General features: G+C 49.1%; 1 protein-coding gene across 22 annotated transcripts in view; it reads right to left on the bottom strand.

Moving 5' to 3' along the window:
* Trerf1 (transcriptional regulating factor 1) overlaps positions 1–13,415 on the bottom strand; it is a 207,588-nt gene that overhangs the window by 13,713 nt on the left and 180,460 nt on the right. For all 22 annotated transcript variants that reach the window (XM_060369566.1, XM_060369570.1, XM_060369567.1 and 19 more), the window contains 2 exons: positions 9,155–9,243; positions 4,891–5,004 (listed from right to left, as the gene is read on the bottom strand). In XM_060369566.1, coding sequence (XP_060225549.1) covers positions 4,891–5,004; positions 9,155–9,243 — 203 coding nt within the window. The remainder of the gene's footprint in view (positions 1–4,890; positions 5,005–9,154; positions 9,244–13,415) is intronic.

Below are 13,415 nucleotides of genomic sequence, written 5' to 3'. Positions count from 1 at the left end.
GTGCACACAGACAGACAATCCTTGCAAGCCCTGCCTGCACAAGCCAGCAGAGGGCATTAGATCCCCTGGAGCTGGAGTTACAGGCAGCTGTGAGCAGCCCTAGGCGGGTACTGGGAATCAAACCCAGCTCCTCTGGGAGAGCAGCAAGTGCTCTTAACCACCGGGCCATCTCTGCCGCCCGAGGACCTGAACCTCAACTGTCCACACCACGAGCTCTGTGCAGAGAACGGTGGTTTACACCCATGCTGCAAGAAACGGGAAAATGGAATACAGACAGTCAGTAACCTGCCAAAGATATGCACCCAAGTGTCAGGGATGCTCCTGGGCGATGAGGAAAAAGGTCTTCAATGTGTGGTGTCTACTGGTCACCCCTTACCCGCCCAAACTTCTAGTTCTCCCAGAACTCTGTACAGATTTCTTTCTTAAATCAGAAAGTTTGCCAGATGAGTTGTTTGTGCTAAGCTCATATGGCTGACAAAGAAACAGAACTGAGGGGCTAAGGAGATGGCTCAGTTCATAAAGTGCTTGCTGCAAACATGAGGACCTGAGTTCAAGTCCCAGAATCCACTAAAAGAGCTTAGCCTGGTGGCATATGCCTGTAATCCCAGAGCTGTGAAGGCCGCTGCAGGTGGATCCCTGGGGATCACGTGACAGCCAGCAGAGCCTCACTAGTTAGCTCGGGGTCCCAGGGAGACCCAGACTCCAAACACCGGTGGGGGGGGCACGCTTTCCTCCTGCCGCCTCTAAGAAAATGAGGGCTAGTGACGGCTCCTGCTGGAGCCCACGCCATCTAGCGAAGCAAGAGAAAGTGCTGCGCCAGCCCTGGCCATCTGCAGAGGTTTTCCTTACGGCTCCCTCAGTGCTCCCTCTGTACTTCCTCCCGGAAAAGTGCTCACTTCTTTTTAAAAATTACATTCATTCCTTCATTTGTATGTCTGCGAACATGTGTGTATGTTCATGTATGTGTGCATGCATTTGTGTGTGCGTGTGCCAAGGCCCACATGTGGAGGTCAGAGGACAGCTTTCAGGAGCGGGTTCCCTCCTTCCTTCTTATGGCCCCGGCGATCGGCAGGCTTGGCAGCAAGCTCCTTTACCTGCTAAGCCATCCTGCTGGCCCCTGTCTGCCCTTTAATAAAAGACTGAGGACCAGGCCCACGTGCGAGGGCTGCACCCTTCCCCGGCCTCCCCGGTTTCCACTTCTATTTGGCTCGGAATGTACTCACAGAGCCCAAGAGGAGGCTGGAGCTTTGACTTGGGTCTCAAACAAAGACTGTTTTAACGGGCCTGATTCATCTTGCACGTAAGCCTTTTGCCTTCCCTGAACATACTAGGGACAAGGGTGTGGAGGCTGCGAACCCACCCTAACGCTGGCTCGTTGTCAGGGAACCAGCAGGTGTGGCCTTCTCTGCTTTTCTTCCTCATCTGAGGCTGCATTCTGGTCTGGCCTTTCCCCCATTAACTGGCCAAGATGGAGCTTCTGCCTTGTACGGTAAAGCCTCCCGAACATTTCTCTGTTCCGCATCGCTCAGCTCATCGTGTCTCCCTCCAGAGTTCACAGAGGGATGCTACCGTGAACCAGTAACCCCTGTCTCAGAAGAATGTCTGTTCACTGGACAAATATTTACCTGGCGTCATAAGTCTTCCCCTGGGCACTGTCCCTAGGCCCTTGTTACACCAGAACCTGAGCAGAGACTCTCTTAGCAGACCATCTCATCCGGCTTCCCCTCATGGGCATGTGTGTGCACGGGGGGTGGAGGCCTGAGGCGGCCTGCAGAGTCTTCCTCTGTCACTCTCCACTTGTTCACTGGGGCAGGGTTCTCAACTGAGCAGAGCTCAGCGATGTAGCTAGTTTGGTTAGCCAGCTTGCTCCGGGATCCCTGAGCCTTCTAAGCACTAAAGTTACGGTTACTCAGCTATGCTCACATGACACATGGATTCTGGGGATCCAAACGCTGGTCCTCACGCTCTCAGGGCAAGCACTTTAACCCCCGAGCCATTTCCCTCGTCCCGGATATCTGATTTTTGACTTTCCCCCAAACATAGCAATGACATGTTCCAGAACACTGCAGGACTGAAAGGGACTTTCCCAATTGACGAAATCATCCGTCCTATGTTACAGTTCAGCAGGGAGTGAGGTCACAGGCCTAAGGGCAGCATTTCCTGTGATTCCTTGCTTACATTTCATTTTACTCATGTGTCCAGCATGGCTTGGTCACCCTGGGCAAGCCTCCTGCCTGAGCTGCAGCCTGTGAAACTAAGTACCCTTTTTTAATATCCAAGACCTTCTGGTTCTTGTCTTACACAAGTATTTGTTTTCAAATACTCTTGGACTTCTCAGTCAAGTTTTCATTGTATGTGCGACATCATCCCAACCAGAATGTCTCCTGTGAGTGGTGGGGATAGAGAAGGCGGACCCCATATATTGTCTTGACTGTTGATATGAACATATACTGCTTTTTAAACATTAAGACAAAATAATTAGGGTTTTTTTTTTTTTTTTGGCTTTCTGAGTTCCCCTCTGCTTTGTCAAGGATCTTTCTCTATGTATCTGCTGTGTGCTTTCTCACTCCCAATAAACGCCTACTTAAAAAACAAAACAAAACAAAAACCTGCTATAAAAATGTTTTGTGCATGAATATTTTGCCTGTATGTATGTATGTGTACCATGCTTGTGCCTGTTGCTTGAGGAGGCCAGAAGAGGGCGCTAAATCAGCTGAGCCTGGAGAGTCAGACAGCTGTGAGCCACCTCAGGGGTTTCGGGAACCAGCCCCAGGCCCTCTGCAAGAGCAGCTGGTGCTCTCAGACACTGAACCGTCTTTCCAGCCCACGTACTGATGTGTATATTGTGGGAATTAATTGCTTTCGGTGGACAGGGCCACAGCAGGCTGCACTAGCGCCCTCTTTATTTCTTTTACATTTTCAGTTTTTAAAGATTTATTTACTTATTTAGTTATTTTGGATTTTTCTGAGACAGGGTTTCTCTGGGTAGCCCTCGCTGTCCTGGAACTCCATCTATAGACCAGACTGGCCTGAACTCATAGCTCCACCTGCCTCTGCCTCCTGAGTGCTAGGATTAAAGGTGTGTGCCACCATGCCTCGCTGGACAGTATTGACTTTGTTGTGTATATGTGCACACGTGAAAGCAGGTGTTGCAGGAGTCTGGAGAGGTCACTGATCCCCTCCTGGAGCTGGAGCTACAGGTGTGAGCCACTCATTTGGGTATTAGAAAGCAAAGTCAAGTCCTCTGTAAGAGCAGGGTGCACTCCAAACACCAAGCCGTCTCTGTAGGCCCACGTCTTTACTTTTCCATCTTATTGTAATTTATTTATTGCTATAGGTTCTCTTTACTTTTATATCTTATTGCAATTTGTTAATTAATTAATTCATTAGTTGCTATTGCTATAGGTTCTCATAAAGCCCAGGCTAGTCATGAATTGTGTAACTAAAAATGACCTAGGCCTTCTGCTCTTCCTTGTCACCACCTTCTGAGAGCAGAGATGATGAGTCAGTGACATCATCCAGTTTTATGCAGTGCTAGGGTCAAACCCAGAGCTTTGTGTCTGCCAGCGAGGCACTCTACCTTTCAGCTTCCACCGTAGGTGTTAGGTTTAGAATGTGAAGATAACTCTGGATTGTCTGCTAATGAAGAAGATCAGTGCCAGTTATGGATGGTGATGCCAGGACTGGAATCATCCACACTCGCTCAGCAGCTTCTCAATGACTGACTCCCTGGTTCTTCCTGCGGGTCAGAGTGCCTCTTGTTCACGCTTTAGAGAGAACCCCACACAACCCCAGAACTCCCTCATCTTTCTGAGGTGCAGGACTGTGGGAGGTATGGTGGTCCTTGTGCTCGCAGATAAGCACTCGGGGAACCAGGAATGGCAAACATGCAGAGTTGACTCTCTTCTTTCTTTTTGGTTTTTTGAGACAGGGTTTCTCGTGTAGCTCTGGCTGTCCTGGACTCCCTTTATAGACCAGGCTGGCCTTGAACTCACAGAGATCTGACTGCCTCTGCTTCCCAAATGATGGGCCTAAAGGTGTGTGCCGCTACCACATGGCTCTGAGGTTCTGTTTTCAGAGGGAGGGATGTATAACCCGTTTTCCACCATAGCCTGGAGACCTCTGTGCTGTCCATGTGGCAAAGACCACACCAGACCCTCCCGCAGATCCTGATCATGAGCTTGCCAGTCTAAAGACTCCATCTTTACGGAAGATGTTACATGAACCTTACAAAGAGTTTCTGTGTAGTCACGTTTTAGGCTCTATGGGGCACACAGAAGTGAGTTAATTATCACCGGGAAAAATTACACCAAAGTGTGCTGTGCTTAAAAATTTCTAAAAAACAGAACAAAACAGAAACGAAACTGCTTCGATCAGACTCCTGACATTTAAACCAGCGCTGGCTGCTGAGAAGTGTTGAACTGTACTGCCTTCTAGCCTGCTGTGGACTGTTACTCTGTTGGCTTGCCGTGGTCACAGAGACCCCCATGTGTCATATTCTCAGGCCAATGACGCCTGTGACAGGGAAGGTTTAGGGAAGAACATTAGAGGGGCTGAGATCACCTTCCTAAAAGTCAACCAAGTCAACAGTGGGACAGTCCTGGTTTCACTCCGGCTCCCGCCTGCCTAGAAACACAGAGCAATTCCATCTTTTACTAAAGGAAGCTTGCACCTGCCCCAGGGAACACCTGCCCCAGGGAACACCTGCCCCAGGGAACACCTGCCCTCGGCCTACACCAGGGACTCAAGTCCTAAGTTTCATTAGTGCACAGGGAACTCTGTCGCTTTTCCTAGCTGCTATCTGGTAACGCCATGACACACTAGCCAGGTACTAGCCCCGGAGTGTAGTGAGGGCAGGGGCAGAGGAGCCAACTGAGTATCATCGCTCACCATGCAGTCATCAATGATTTCCGCCAGGCGTGTCCGGTGCTTCCGCCCTAGCCGCATTATCTTCTTCCAGGTGTAGTAGTACTCCACGCACTGAGCCACCGTCTTGGACTTTACCTGCCGAGAAAGTGCAGCCCTGGTGAGCGGTTAGCTCCAGCACTGGATGGTGGGCAAACTTTGGAACACTGAGTTCTGCGATAGACAGAGCTCTGAGAGTTCAAGGCTAAGCTGGTCTACACAGGCAGCTCCAGAACAGCCAGCGCTACCTGAGAAGACTCTCAGAAAACAAAGACAAAGCAAAATCCAGACAGGAGGATAGCCTTTCTGTGCCTGCTGCTTTTACCTTGGACAGCTGCAACACAACAGGTTCTCCTAATCATTTCTTAAAAAAATTAAAAAAAAAAATTGTATCCAGTTGGTGGTGGTACACACCTTCAATCTCAGCACTCTGGAGGCAGAGGCAGGCAGATCTCTGTGAGTTCAAGGCCACCTAGTCTACAGAATGAGTTCCAGGACAGCCAGGGCTACACACCAAAAACTGTAACCTTTATTCCTGCATGCTTGCACACATGTGTGGGGGTCAGAGGACCACTTGTGGGAGTCAGTTCTCCCCTTTCACCATGTGGGTCCTGGGGATTGAATTTGGATTGCTGGGCTTGGCAGTAAGCTCCTTTACCTTCTGAGCCATCTCACAGGCCCCCACTACTCATTTATCTCCGGTCTCATTCCAGAAAGTCTGTAGGCAGACATCAACGAGCACAGACATGCATCTGTCTCTCCGCCATTTTCCTCATGAGAGGCAGCAAGCATGTCATAAACACGGCTTGTGCCATGACAACCTCTACCCAGGTTGGAGATCTGTACACCAGGCGGCAGTTGTTTTTTTTTTTTTTTTCTTTTTCTACAAAACAGATGCTTTTCCACGTTAAGTGCTGGAGCGCTCAGCTCTTTGTCCTGCTGACTCACAGAACCTATTTATAATGCAGGTGTGGTGCACACCTGGGATCCCGGCACTTGGGAAGTGGGGGGAGGGGAGGAGCAGAAGGCGAAGTTCAGGCTAGCCTGGGCCACGTGAGACCCTGTCTCAAACCCAACCCAAACCAGTTTATGAAGAAGTCCTGAGCACCAGACCAAGCATTGTAGATGCAAGGCTTCCCTAATGCAGGGGACCAGCTCTGCTCCGTGATGCCCCAGAGGCGAAGGCATCTCCTACCCAAGATACTTCAGGCCAGGTGTGCCGGGATATGCCCGAGGAGGTACAGGCAAGAGGATCAGAAATCATTCTTGTCGCGTACTGAGAAGTGGGCCAGCCTGGGATACATGAAGGTTCAGTGGGTAAAAGTACATGCTGCCAAGCTTGAGTTTGATCCGTGGGATCCGAACGGTAGAAGGAGAGAACCCAGTCCTATAAACTGTCCTCTGGCCTCAACTCCCCCATAAATACCGTAACTAACCCTCCCCCCCCACAAGTGGGGCCACAAGTGTCGGGTTTGGACTTCGAAACTGCATAAGTTTTCCTGGCTACAGTCTCTCACCTGAACATATTAGCAGCTCTAAACCCTCAGGGCATCCCAGGTCCTAGGTCTTCAGATTAAGGATGTTCAATCTGAGTATGTATTTTGGAATGCGGCATTCCTTTGCTTAGTTCCTAGAACTCCATGGTCTGGTGGGGGTCCAGTCACCCAGGTATGGGGATGAAAGGATGGGGATACAGCCACCTACACGATGAGATGGAGGTTCCACCTAGGGTCAGTTACCCTCTTCAACATCCACCTGCCACTTGGAAGCACTACCCTGGAATCCGCCCTGAGGTGGGAGATACTGCCCCAGGGAGCCCTTTCTTAATGCTGTACTTGGCTTGTGCACACCGCACACAAGCAGCCATGATATCCGAGGGCAGGGCCTTGGCACTTTGCAGAGTGCCACGGTTTTAGCGTGGCTTGTCCACAGAGGGCTTGTGAGCTAGGAGCCTGGTCCCCAGGGTCTGTGAGACCTCTGAGAAGGAGGGAATGACAGCGTGTGCGTGTCCACGGCAGAGGGGTCCTGCTCTATCACTCCCAACCTTATTTCTTTAAGACATGGCCTCTCAATGAACCTGGAGCTCAGTCCTTGCACACTAGGCACTCTTTCCCTCAGAGCCATCTCCCCAGCTCTAAGGGACTTTGTTGTGGATATAAACATGTTTTTGTTTATGTGGGATCTGGGACTGATGCAGATGGTCTACAGCAGCAGGTTATTTTTGCCTCATGCGGGCTCTGAGACGAGCTCTTTGCCAGCTGCAGACAGTGTAACTCTGAGGACTCTGGAGAGGGAATAAATGCCAGAGCCCAGACAGTGAGGGAGTGTGCGAGAAAGAACAAGGCTGCTCCTGCTTCCCCTTTGCTGCTCCTGGTTGCTGTTGCGAGACAAGAAGTTGGAGATCTCCTGAGATGAGGATTGTACTGGCCCCAAGGAACTTGATCACCCTAACCAGCAGGAAGCAGCTAAGAGAGCTGTGCCCCTCTCCTACTAACCCTTTCTTTCTTCTACCTGGTGTTGGGGTGTTGGAAGGGATTGGAGTGGAGTAGGAAGAAAGAGATAAAAGAAACGTAAATAAAAGAGTTTTAAACAACTTTGAAGAGTTCTTCAAAGAGCAGCTGTCCCAAGGGTGAGCAGACCTTCCACGGCTCTGCTTCCCTGTCTCAGGAAAACATTTTCCTTCCATCTACCATCTGCCATTAAGTCCTCAGCAGAGGCTAAACCAATGGAGCTACTCCTTGGACATTCAGGCATCAAATGATAAATTTTTGTTTATTTGTTTTCATTATAAAGCTGTTGAAATACCTTGAAACATTTTGAATTTTATGTCTAGACCACTCTCAGACAATTAAAGCCTATGACATTTGTTTGCTATTATGGGCACCTTATCTCTTCCTTTTTTTTTCCTTTTGGATCTAGGGCCTCATGCATGCTAGGCAGGCACTCTGTCACTGAACTGTATTTCAACCCTGAGAGGATGGCTGTATGTCCATCCACCCACCCACCCACCCATCCACCCACCCATCCATCCATCCACCCACCAAACCAACCATCCATTTCTCTGTCATCTATTTTCTGTAAAATGCTAGACAGATTTCGCCCCTCGCCCCCACCCTCTTGGGTTGTTGTTTTTGAGACACTTTCTCACTGTGTATCCCAAGCCGACTTGGAGTTTGGCATGTAGACCAGGCTAGCCTTGAATGCAACAGAGATCTACCTACCTCTGCCTTCAGATTAAAGGTGTGTGCCACCATGCCTGCTAGATATTATTTTAATAATTTCTGTCAAGATTAATGGGTTTAACTCTGGAAATCCTGACACTAGGTAAGGGAAGACCACACACTTCTCTTCCCTCTATAAAGTCAGAAGATGCTGTCAGAAATACCATCACTTGCCTAGACATGTTCTAAGCTATGGAGGTTGGGACTCAGCCCCAGTTCTACTTGTTCTGAAATGACTGTGCATTCTACATACCTCCATTAAAACAGAAGCCCGGGGGCTGAGAAGCCCAGCTGGTAAAGGGCTTTCGTTGTAAGCAGGAGGACCCGTGTTCTATCCCAAGAGCCCACAGTAGGAGAGACAAGCACAGTGGAATACGCTGGTTAAGCTTAGCACTGGGGAGGAGGAGACAGGGCTTCCCTGGGGCTACCAGCCAGCCAGCCTAGCCTGCTCAGTGAGCTCCAAGGCAATCAAGAGCCTGTCTCAAACAAAAAAGTCAAAAAAGTGGACGGTGGGGGCTGGAGAGATGGCTTAGTGGTTAAGAGCACTGGCTGCTCTTGCAGAGAACCAAGGGGTTCAGTTCTCAGCACCTACACGGTGGTCCACAACCATCTGTAACTCTAGTTCCAGGAGATCTGATACCTTCTTCCTGACTCTGCGGGCACGAGACATACATGCAGGCAAACATTCATACACATAAAATAAAAATAGATCACTAAGAAAAGAAAGGGGGGCAGTATCTGTGAAATAATATCCAAGGTTATTCCCTGACCTACACACACACACACACACACACACACACACACACACACACACACACACACAGAGAAACCTCCATACAGCCGAGCCCAAACAACCTATGTATTTTTTCCCTTATCATCTTCAGTCACACCAACACTGGCACCATGCCGCCCCTGTAATGACCACCATCATTCTCCACAATGGTGGAAAACAGCCCTTTTGTGGGGATATTATAAAAGTCCAGAATCTTCAAGTTCCTTTCAAATGAGCAGTGGGAAAACTGGCTTACCATCTTCTGTACAAAAATAAAGTCTTTGCTGTAAGTGGCCAGTGCTTTATTAAACAGTTTTCTTTCTAGAGACGTCCACTTGTCAGAACCTGGAAAAAGCCAGAACTTTGGTTAGGTACAGTTTCTCTCTCTCTCTCTCTCCTCCCCCGTCCGGCATTCAGGAGCCAGAGGTAGGAGATTCAGGAGTTCAACCCCACCCTGGGCTACATAGCGAATTTAAAGTTAACCTGTGTAACATAACATCCTGTTTCAAAATGAGAAAATTTAAAATAAGAGCAGATGATAGTTCCCTGCACATTTAGTTGGTCTAAGTCAAGATCCAACTGCCTAGAAAAAGATGCTGTACATATCAAACTCTTGCTTGAATGAAAAGCTAGTCTACAGCTGGGAACAGTGGTGCATGTCTGTAATCCCAGCAGCGGGAAGCGGGAGGACCAAAAGTTCAATGCCAGCATGGGCTACAAGGTGACGCCTTGCTTGGGAAAAATGGCAGCCAGCAGCCCTGATTCTGGCTCAGGTCTCAGCTCTGATCTGGATCCGGGCATGTCACGTAACCCAAGACTTTGAGGTGGTACAATCAGTGAGTGGCAGTAATTAGAACTGTCCCTACGTGTTAGATTTTTTTTGTGACGATTAAAAATAATCCATACAGCCGGGCAGTGGTAGTTTATGCCTCTAATCCCAGCAAAGGCAGGCGGATCTCTGGGGCCCACCCACCAGCCAGCCTAGCCTGGTCTACAGAGCAAGTTCCAAGACAGCCAACGCTACACAGAGAAACTGTGTCTTGCAGAGAAAAACAAAAACAAAGCATACAAAAACCCTTAGCTCGATAACTGGGGGACTGGGAGTGCTCACCGGGGCAGCATATCAATAATTTTTGCCTAATTACCATATTCATGATGGAAGCACTCATTTAGTTAAATGCTTCTCAGCATGCTGTCTCCACCATTACAAAGGCCAAAGGTCACGGTACTCAAGGTGACAGCTACAACCACGAAGGTAAATGGGAGTTTTAGTGGGACACAGAGAAGGAACACTCAGGTTAGGGGCAGGGCAACAGGGAAGGTTGTGAGGTAGAAAAAATACAGACTGGAGTTTTAAAGTTCACATGTTGGGAGTGGATCTGATGCTTGTATTTTGCTGCTAATTACTGGCCCTCAAGATCTGGTTACTGCCTGGATACACCTATCCTTGCTATGTAAACCTACCTAAGATTTATACCTGGTTGATTAAAAGGCCTAAAACCTGGGCAGAGCAGAATGGGGTAGGCGGGGCTAAGGTTCCTGGGCTTTGAGAGCAGGAGAATCATGGGAAAGAGAAAAATGGACAGGAAGAGAGGAAGGAGGACGAGGACACCACAATGGGTTAGCATGAAGCAGGAACTATGTGGGCTGGGAGAAATAACTCGAAGGAGAGCATAAAAAGAAACACCAAGATGGAAAACATAAGCAAGTGTTTGTAAGATTATGGATGGAAGGTAGCTCGGATAGGAATGATTAAGGCTGGGAGGTAGATGGGAGGTTATTCTGGCCAGCCCAAGGTAAACAGGGCAATTATAAAACCTAATAGGTGTCTGTGTTTTATTGAATGTGATAGTGGGTTAAATAAAACCACCATAACAATTATAGGGCAAATAATGTTATTTAGCCCAACACATTTCATTTACAACAGTCACACAAAAGCCAGCCAAGGAAAAAAAAAAAAAAAAAAGAAGGGAATTCTGGGCAGGAAAGTGAAGTGTAAAGCCAGAGACAAGAACAGTGCACCTCATTCATTCACTCATTCATTTAATACATATGTTTATTAGGTGTTAACTACAAGCGAGGCATGGTGTCTGGAAGAGTGAGCTACCCAGGGACTAGGCGGATGACTCAGTGGCTAAGAGTGCTTGCTGTGAAAACAGGATGACCTGAGTTCAAATTCCCAGCACTCATGTTATAAAACACGCATGGCCCCCACAAGCCTATGTTGGAGGCAGACAGTTGGACCCTACAGTGTCACTTGCCAGCCTGTCTTGCTGAAACAGTGAGCGTCACAGACTCTCTCTCTCTCTCTCCACGTCCTAAAGGAAGCTGCCGGTTAAGAATATTCGCTACCTTACTAACAGCCCTGTAAGGCTAGTGTCACTCCTGCCCCTTTACAGGAAATTGGGTCTTGTAGCATGGCTTAGCTCTAGGCTTCAGGGAAGGTGAAGCACAGCGGCCTGCACAGCGGGGACAGTTGGCAGGTCTGCAGCCTGATGGGCAGAGACGCACTGGTCCTGCCACGCTGTTTATGTCTCGCTGATCAAACCTGATTTATGGACTTTCCTTCCTAGGACGGTACGATAAGCTCAGGAGACTGGATTCTGAACGGGGCTGGCTTATTCAGAGCAAGGAGGGAAGCCTCACGGGGGGAGGGAGGGAGGCTTTGCGGTGGTTTGGTTGGGTTGAAATGTGTACTCCCAGCGTCGGGATTTCAGCGCCGGCCCTGGTGTGGTAACAGAAGGAAGGAGTGGTCCTTTGAGAGGTGGGGCCTGGTGGGAAGTCATTCCTCCTCAGTCACGCTCTGGCTTGCTGTCTCACCAAGTGACCTTCCTCTTACAATCATCACGCTGTAATGAAGTCCTCACCAGAGGGCACCTAACCATGGCCTTTTAGGTTTTTTTTTTTTTTTTTTTTTTTTAAGCTGTAGGCTAAATACATCCATCTTCTCTATGAAAGACCCAGTCTTTCATTATAGTAACAGAAAATAGAGGGTTATTAGCTTTGGGTGTGCTAGGGATCCAGCCTCTGCCATGGGTACGCAGAAAACCATACTGTTCTTCTGACTCCCAAATTCTCTACGCCTTTTACTCTTGCATGGCACATGGCTGGCTACTGGAATTCCATCACCTTTTCTCAGAGCTCTGAAAACTGTGGCGTCGGTTTGTTTTCTTAAAGGAGTCTCACGATGGAGGCCTGGCTGGTCCTTTACTCTCAGAGATCTGTCTGCCTGCCTGCCTCCAATGTGCTGGACTGCAGGTGTGTGCCACCACGGCCCCTGGCATCGTTATTCCTAGCTAGGGCTGGTCCAGGTTTTCCATTTTACTCTGGCAAGGTCTTAAGCACAGGCAATCTGAACAGCATTTTCCATTCAAGCCTGTTGGTGAATCAAGAGAAGCCTCTCTGGGTGGGCAGACATCCTAGGACTGCTGAGAGAGAGAGTGTGGCTCAGTGAGGTAGGCATCTGAAAGAAACGCTCTTTCCAAGTAAGCCCTTGGTGGGTCTTCCAGCCAAGAGCTCTGGCTCTAGACTCTGACTAGTCCACAGTCTGGCTGGCTCAAGCCTCAAAAACACTTACATCCTTTCATTTGCAAGGTTATATCCTCACAGCTTTGGAGAGAATGCTGTGTAGAAGCCTCTTCTAAGTGATAGGCTCAAGGTCAGTAGAGGAAGCATCTTCAGCACCTGGAGACCCTGACTTCATGGTCTGTGCAAACCACAGCAACTGGGGTGGGCGGAGAATGGGGCCATCAGAACATGTGTAAATCGGGGTGTGTGGGAACATCTGTGCGTTCAGAGCCATCCCATAATGTTCCTCATATTATGATCAACATTCTGGGCCTTGAGGGAAGCAGGCTTCCAGCTCTTCTCTGCTGCTGCTGGAGAGGTCAAACGAGGAAGGCAGATTAACCAACCAGTGATTTCAGCTGGGTGACTAAAGAATCGTCATGGTTCCTTCCAGGTGTCCATCCAAACAGCAAAGAGGTAAGAGGATCAGAACGACAGTGTCGGAAGGAGATGACATCTCCGTCACAGCCGCTTGTAAGGGGGGGCACTGTTCGGACCCCTGCAGGTCCGAGGGTGGGTGGCCCCTGGATACTTCCTCAGATGAGCATCACGGGATGCCGATAATGGCCACCCTCAGGCAGATCAATGGAAATTCCTTCTAACCTTAGACTTCAGACTTCTTGGAGACACTGCCACTCCACCCGGAGATACGGGCAGGGTCATTCGGCCTTCTCAAGCCAGGAGCATCTCTACAGAGGCTACACTCACCTCTACCCCCTGTTGGGCTCACTGTCTCACTGCTAGTCCAAAGAGCAGGGTTAAGTTTCCAGCTCTGCCTACTTTTGAGATATCCACTCCTTTGTGTGTCCAGAGGCTTGCCGGCCCATCTGCTAGACAGGAGTTCCCACATTTCAAGAAGAAAAAAGCCCCCTTGGGTTGGGTTGCCTTGGGGTTGTTGCTTGATTGAGAGGTCATCTCGCAGAGGCTTTCACTAGTCCAGGAAAGAGGTG

This window comes from Meriones unguiculatus, chromosome 16 (assembly GCF_030254825.1).
Source record: "Meriones unguiculatus strain TT.TT164.6M chromosome 16, Bangor_MerUng_6.1, whole genome shotgun sequence".
Classification (NCBI taxonomy): domain Eukaryota; kingdom Metazoa; phylum Chordata; class Mammalia; order Rodentia; family Muridae; genus Meriones; species Meriones unguiculatus.
Note: the sequence above shows the minus strand (reverse complement) of the source record. Positions and strands in the feature narration are given on the sequence as shown.